At 38.3% G+C, this 8319-nt stretch overlaps 1 protein-coding gene across 1 annotated transcript; it reads right to left on the bottom strand.

The window, feature by feature from the left end:
- Nucleotides 1-744: 744 nt before the first annotated feature.
- On the bottom strand, nt 745-1152 carry LOC131597643 (uncharacterized mitochondrial protein AtMg00310-like). The gene has a single exon (XM_058870328.1). The coding sequence runs from the start codon at nt 1150-1152 to the stop codon at nt 745-747; it is 408 nt and encodes a 135-aa protein (XP_058726311.1).
- Between the last annotated feature and the right edge of the window lie 7167 nt (nt 1153-8319).

Genomic DNA, 8319 nt, shown 5'->3' with positions numbered 1-8319 from the left:
GCTATGTTCTTGGCCTCTTGTGCGTCTCTCCAACCTGATAAAAGATGCAAACCTCGCAAGCAGATATTATCTGGAGAATCCTCGATTTGATTCCAAAGAGCATTGTTTCTACTTTTCCAAATACTCCACAAAATAGTTGAAAAGACCGCCTGATTTTCATGATTAGATACCTGCAGAAAAGAAAAAACAACAGAAACAAAATCTCCTTCGTTGTTGACTAAGTGTTGAATAGTTTGCCAAAGCCCCACTTTTTCCCAACAGACGATACTCTTAGGACACTAAAAATATAAATGATTATTATTCTCATAACCATTCCCACATATCACACAACTATCAGGACACCCGACACCTTTGTCAATGAGACGCGTTCTAGTAGGGACATAATTTCTACATAAACGCCACAGGAAGTTCTTAACTCTTGGAGGGATCTTCATCTTCCAAATTAAATCCCAATTTTCATTTATACACAGATGAGAGGTGTCTATGGCTTCGTTGACACAGAAACGATAGGAACTACGCACAAAAAATACAGTTCTTTTCAAGATTCCAAACCATTTTATCCTCATGAACCGCTTCGAATAATGGAGTGTTGACAATTTTCTGCGCCACTTCACCACCTACTAACGGATAAATCAAATTCAACTTCCAATGTTTACCAGTTGGGTTAATAAGATCCGAAACTTTGAGATTTTCCACCATCGGATTGTCGGGCCACAAATTAGAAACCGCAGAACTATCATATAACTAGTTTTGATCCCAAACCGAGATGCACTCGCCCGTACCAATGCTCCATTTGTAACCTCCTTGCACCATAAATTTAGCACTCCAAATACTACGCCAAACATAACTCGGATTATGTCCAATCTCTGATTTTAGAAAATCACAATTGGGAAAGTATCTAGCCTTGTAAAGGCACGAAACCAGAGTGTTAGGCTTAGTCATAAGGCTCCAAGCTTGTTTGCTTAACACGACATAATTGAAAGCACTTAGATTTTTGAACCCCATACCACCAACTTTCTTAGGCATAGACAACCTGTCCCACGATAACCAATGAATAGCTTTTGAATTATCTTTTGTATGACCCCACCAGAACGAATTCAAAATTTTTTCAATTTCATCAATCAAGAAGGAAGGAAGTAAGAAAATACTCATAATTTATGTCGGAATAGATTGGAGAACAGATTTTATAAGCGTTTCCCTACCTGCTTGCGAGAGACTTCGACTACTCCAAGAGTTTATCTTCTTCCAAATTCTGTCTTTGATAAACTTGAAAGTAGCTTTCCTGTTTCTTCCTATCATAGAGGGGACTCCAAGATATTTCCCGGTACCTAATACTTGTTGAACTTCTAAGGTACCAGCCAAGAGATTTCTTAGCCCGGAATCAACATTTATACTAAAATAGAATTCAGACTTCTGGAAATTGATAGTTTGACCGGAGGCTTCTTCATAAGTGGTAAGAATATTCTTCATCATATGTGCTTCGCTAATAGCTGCTCTGAAGAAAAGAAAAAAATCATCGGCAAAAAGTAAATGAGAGATAATGGGAGCATTCTTGCAAATTTTAACACCGTGAATATCTCCTCGTGCTTCTGCTTGAATAATAAGGGCTGAAAGTCCTTCAGAGCACAAAATAAACAAATACGGGGACAAAGGGTTGCCTTGCCTCAAACCCCAACCCGAAACAATCGGACCCACCAGATTACCATTCACACCCACAGAATAATCAACAGTTTCTACAAAAAGCATAACCCCCCCAATCCATTTCTAATAGAAGCCCATAGTGGAAAGCACATCCTTAATATAGTCCCAATCAATTATATCGTAAGCTATGTTGATATCAAGTTTAAGAGCTATGTCATCAGTCTTACCTCTAGTCTTAGCCTTCATAAGATGCACCACCTCAATAGCTTCCATGGCATTGTCCAAAATAGATCTTCCCGGCACAAAAGCCGATTGGTTATCAAAAATACATTTGTCAAGGACTCTCTTAAGCCGATTAGCAAGAACTTTAGCTATGATCTTATACAAGACATTACACAATGCAATCAGTCTCCAATCTTTCATGCTAGTTTGGGAATCTCCTTTCGGAATAAGAGTGATATTTGTCGAATTGAGCTTATCAGGAAAAATACCGCTTTCAAGCCATAAGCAACTAGCATTAAAGATTTTGACCCCACATATATCTCAAAACTGATGGTAGAAGCCGGGATTAAACCCATTCGGACCCAAACTTTTATCAGCTTACATAGAAAAAATAGCCTCTTTAAATTCAGTAATAACGAACATATTAGTCAACATATCATTATCTTCAGTAGAAATGGTTGTGTTAATAGCTTGAAGAACCCGGTCCCGAGAACTTGGCTTCTTTTGAAATAAATCAATAAAGTAGTCGTGAGCTAATTTACACATCCCTTCTGGCGTACTGATAACTTCCCCATCCTCATTGGTGAGCGACCAAATTGTATTGATATTCTTCCTAGTAGAAGATGAAATATGAAAGAAGCGAGTATTCAAATCACCGTCCTTATACCAATGCACTTTTGTTGTTTGTTTCCAGAACATATCATCTTTAACCAGAAGAGTATTCAAGTGGCATTTAAGGGCTGTGAAGTAATTAAAATTATCACCTCCAACACGATGTCTAACAATATTAAGCTTTCTACTGATGCTCTCAATTTCAATTCTAGTCTTGTTGCTATTATTTTTACTCCACTGAAGCAAACTATCCCCACAGACTTCCAATTTTTTCATAATACTGTCATAATCTTCACCATATCTATGCCATTGTTTGTGAATAAAATCGCTGAAGCCTGGTTCCAACAACCAAGCATTCTCGAATCTGAAGACTTTCCAAGTCGTTACGTGAGATGCAAGCGGATCGTAGCAAAGAAGGATGGGGTAATGATCAGAGGTTATAGCCGTTAAGCTTTTCATCTTAGCATTCGGAAACAGCCCGCACCAAGCATTGTTTGCCATAACTCTATCCAATTTTTCTTCAACTGCTCGCACCGTGCCTAGACTTTTGAACCACGTGAAAGCGTAACCTTCCATGAGAATATGGACCAAACCAGCATCTTGAACCGCTTGTCTAAAACCGCTGATTAACCAGTTTGGTCTTTCCACTCTTCCTTTTTTTTTTCATCAGGTGACAGTATTTCGTTGAAATCTCCCAAGATACACCAAGGTAAGTTAGAATAATCAGCGAGATTGCGAATTAAATTCCAAGAAGTCCTCCTACGAGAAACTTCAGGATGTCCATAGTAACCAGTGAGCCGCCAATTACCAACTATTGAATCATGAACAATAACATCAATATGATTGATAGAGTAACTCTGAATAGAACACAAATTTGAATACTTCCACAAAATTGCCAGCCCACCACCTCCGCCTTCTCTATTTACTATAAAACACGACTCAAAACCCAACGAATACCGTAACTCCTCAACTTTATTAGCATAACTTATTGTTTCAAACAGAAATAATACATCCGGTTTATATCTTCGGATGAGGTACTTTAAGTTTGGAACTGTGCTCGGGCTACCTAGACCCTGACAGTTCCAGCTAATAACATTCATGGCTCTTGGCAGGCCTAATTAACAGTGCCTGCCATTACAATATCGACATCGTTTCCAGCTTCAGCTTGCATGGTTGTGTCATTTCCAACAACTGATTTGAGTTTTCCAGCATCATCACTACAAACTGTGTCTTCATTCACACATTTCGCCGCTTCTTGATTTGCCGCAGCTGCTCCATTCTCCTCTATTCGGGACCTTTTCTTCACAGATAAGTCCACATCAATATCTTAAAAAACATGGTTCCCTTCATCCAGCAATATGTTTTTTATCGGAATTTTGCGGCGAGCTTGATTATTCATAGAGACCTTTGTAGTAGGAATTCTGATAGAGTTTTATCCAGCTGAAATATCTCTGACAGCTATACGCTCCATATTAGTTCCATTAGCAGTTGTCATCCGTCCCGTGGTCTGTATCATGTCTCCCCTAGCTTGCGTATTGAGGGCTGCCAGTTTAGTTTCAACAGTCTGAGTTATGGCAGAGTTATCAAAGGTAAATTTGTTTCCATCATGTGAGATTTGAGATATTTCTCGGGCCTGAGTAATTCATCCTCTTTCTACATTTTCCGCAGCCGTCACAACATTGCTACCTTGGCCAATTTGTGACGTGTTCATAAAAGTGCTACCACCCCTCTCATCATTCTTCTCCCCCCTCCTTCGTTTATCAACAGCGTCCAAGGCCTGGCTTCGAAGTCCAGAAATTTTCCAAAAGCATTACTGTTGTCCAAGTTCATAACCAATTTATCAAATGATGGTGCTTCGACCTGATTATGAGAACACTGCATCACAACTGTATTTGAAGATTTGTTGACGACACGATCCAATTCCTGCGTGCCCCTGAAACTAACAGCAGCCTTCTCTCGAAATAGAACCGCCAACTCTGTATTAACGATTGGGGGAGTCACAACATTAGCACTGACAGAGCTGGCCATCTGAGAAGTATTTGTCGCTGCAACTTCGATCTTCTCTGAAGGCTTAAAGCAAGTCCAGCTTGGGCTCCCTCCGGAGTGAGTCTCAGTATCATTTCCATGTTTGTAAAAGACTAATAGCTTAGAGGAAGGATCTCTACCTATCAATACTTTACCAAAAAGAGAGTGATTGATAGTAGTGGCATTCAATTTTGAATTGACAAAGGCATTATCACCGACACGCCCATTTGCACGAACATTTTGACATCTGCCGCCATCACCTCTCCCTCTCCCTCTCAACCACTTACTTGAATTGCTGTTGCCATCAAATGAGCCATTTTTTGCACGAACAGAATTTCCCCAGTTTCTCACGACCCCTTCGCTTGTTGAATTGTTAATTTTTGGACAGAAGTTTTCAGAATGTCCCAGGATACCGCAAAGGAAACAGAAAATTCCAAGCTACTCGTATTTGAAACTAATATGGATAACGTCGCCTCCAAGCCGCTCAAATGCCCATCCTTTCTTCAGCGGTTCTTGCACATTGACAGCAAATCTAATTCTCATATATCTCCTCCAAGTCCCATAGTCGTTCTTTTGATCATAGGCGATGAACTTACCGATGTGATTACTGATAAGAACACCGACCTCTTCGTTCATGAAGCCAAAAGGAAGTTGGAAAATTTGCACCGACAGTTCAACTTCATTCAACAGCAGAGTAAGTGGCTCATCTCCAAAATTGATCTTCTTTAAGATTAGCATAAATTTATCAAGGAGCCATGGACCTCCCTGATACACTCTATCCAAATCCCACACATGATAAAATTGAAACAAGAATCTGTTTTCCGCCATCTTAGAGATATCCCTGCCTTGTTCTGGTTGCCACAATTCCGGTAATCTCTCTTTCAGCATATTAAAACGACTTGGTTTAATTGATAGCAAAGTACCAACCAAACATAGCTCGAGCAAACCTTCCTGCAATAAGTGGGAAAGTCGTCAATGACTCGACTGCTTCCAGCGTTATCAGTACCAGTGTTATGTTCCATGATATCAGCACACAGTGATCCGCTGTCGCACACGGATCAAAAACGAGTATTTTTGAAAACTGTAGTTTAGCGATAATGACTCGAGTATCGTATCGCAAGGATTCTTGTTTTGTTATTAACTAATAGAAATCGAATTGGGGGTTTATGGTTTTAGAATCAATTTATAAAACAGAGTAAATTAAGTGAATATCAAAATAAGCTAAATGGTTAATCCTACTGATTCAGACTCCGACTTATCATCGGTTATAATAACACCAATCTCTAAACAGCTTTGATCCTATTCGATTATGAGATTAATCAGATAAGCGCTTATCAAAATCATACGAGTTATGTTCCTGATTACCGAATTAAGAAAACAGTTAAGAATATGACGTGTTAACGAATTAAGCAAACGATAACATGCAATTAAATTTAAGAACATGCATACAATCGAATTTGATCAATTCTATCCTATGAAAAAAATCAAATTAAGCAAACAATTGTAATCAAATTAAGCAAATGATTTTATAGAAAGGAATTGAATTGAAATCGAATTTAAATTAGTATTAGAATAACCTCAAAGCAATGGAACCCATAAGCAGCAGGATTTGCCTTCGGGAATTAGTTCTTCATTCTAATCATGAAAGAAAAAGTAAAATTTATGGAAAAAAAGTCAAAACTATTGTACCATGGCTGAAACCCTTATAAACAAAATAAGGGTTTCCACACCTAACTCAAACTGGGTCGGAAACATAACCCAGACCAATAACAAATGACCCAAAACTAAATAAAACTAATGCTGCAGCTTCAAACGAAATTCTAGAAAATATACGCTCCGAATCTGACTTCGACTCCAACACAAGAGTTGTAGCTCTTTCTCTTAGCTTTCCGGAGATTATTAGAACGCATCGATCTGATTCCCGAAGCTCCAGTTATGATCGTTTTAGTGCAGACTTCTAAAGCTGAAAAACAAGTACGAAAATCAAATAACAATAAAAATAAACTCAAATATAAAAACATAATAAAATAGAAAAATAAACAAAACAAACCATAGAAATGTCTAAGTACAAACATAAAGAAGCATGCATCAAAATGCATTAATCAAATTCCCCCACACTTGAACTTTTGCACTTCGAGCAAAATAAAGTCAAAACTCAAGAAAACACATAGCATTATTTACTCATTCCAGGCTACAAACTCTTCTTCGGTTAATGTTGCATCAATAGGTACTAACCTTGCACACTAAGGATATTGTAGGAACACTAATCCATAATTGTGCAGTCATACGTCTCCCACATATACAAATCAATCTGAATCATGTTATTATGCCTAAACCTAACTTACTCATCCTCCTCTCTTTTTTTCTAGCGCAATCACATTAAGTCCGTTATCTCCACACACTCATAGTAAGGCTACCGGTTAGTGACTCTGATCCTTTTTGCATGGGGTTCTGGTACCTAAGTGGTATACCCCTTTTGTTCCCCAATTGTAGTTGCGGGGGATCGGACCGTAATCCACCCTACCAAGTTAAGCACCAGAAACCTCTGAACCAACTAACAACGGGTCTTGAAATCTTTTTTTGTAGGTTCTACAACTGTTGGGTTAAATGACCGGGTGAGGGTCACCAAACTTAGAAGGTGCATTCCTTTTTTTTTTCTTTCAAATAAAAGTTGGATCACTCACTTATTTTCATCGGCTTCCTTACGTAGAACATGTGTGAGATGGTGCCGACTGCAAAGATAAACTACTCAAGAGAAGAATGAGAATTCAAGGTTATGTCATAACAAGTATTCAAAATAATTTCCATACTCAGAAGACTTACGATGTTAAGACGATACCGATCTTGTGAACTTTTCCCTAGTCTCCACAACTAACCACAAATTAATCTATAGCCTAAAACTTTCACAAAGATGCTTTTTTTTTAAGAACTGAAAACAAAAAAAAATTTTTTGAAAGAAAACAAAACAAATAAATGATTGCCTCCCCCACACTTAAGATATACATTGTCCCCAATGAAGTAACATAAATATAAAATAAGAGTGAGAGAAAGGAAAGAACACACCCGAGTAGTCAAGGAGGATATGTGATCAAATAAGCAGCCTTTCCCAAAGAGATATATTCTACATTTTCTTCTTCCAAAGTGGGGATCTCATGGAGTAGCTTTGGGTAATGTCCATTGAACTTGAAATTTGTATAAGTGCCTTCTCCTTTTATTCCAAGATCAAAGAAGAATCTTCCATAAATATAAGTGTTGAATGGGCACGTGATCTTTTCCACAACACCAAAGATCAAACGATTGAGGAGCTGCCTCACTACTTTTGTTTCATCTTCCCCTTCAATTGAGACCCTATGCAAAATCATAGATGGGCTAATATCGAGAATTTCAGTCAAAGTCCACCCAATCACCTTCTTATGCTTCTTCAAAACCTACAATAGCTTATTTTCTTGATCAAAATCAAGGTTAGAAGAAATTATAACCGGGAGTTTTTCATTACTCTCTAAATAAGCGCATTTCAAATTTTCAGGAAGTTGCTTCAGCTCAGGGGAATGTGGCTGCTCAATGGAAGGAGTACTTGGGGCAGACGGGATGTCAAGAGCTTCAGCTGCATGAACAACTTCATTGATAAGAACTTCACCTGTAGTAAATATGTTACCCTGCAAGGCAGCATCAATCTCAGCACATACAACACAAATGTTAGTGTCAGTACAATCAGAACATGAGTAAACATCATCAAAATCAGACAGTGATGGAAAATCAGATGCAAGCATATCAGTACAAATATCATCAACAGTTTCAGAAAGCAACTCTATTTGAAAA

The sequence above is a fragment of the Vicia villosa genome, linkage group LG4 (assembly GCF_029867415.1).
Source record: "Vicia villosa cultivar HV-30 ecotype Madison, WI linkage group LG4, Vvil1.0, whole genome shotgun sequence".
NCBI classification, from domain to species: Eukaryota; Viridiplantae; Streptophyta; class Magnoliopsida; order Fabales; family Fabaceae; genus Vicia; species Vicia villosa.
Note: the sequence above shows the minus strand (reverse complement) of the source record. Positions and strands in the feature narration are given on the sequence as shown.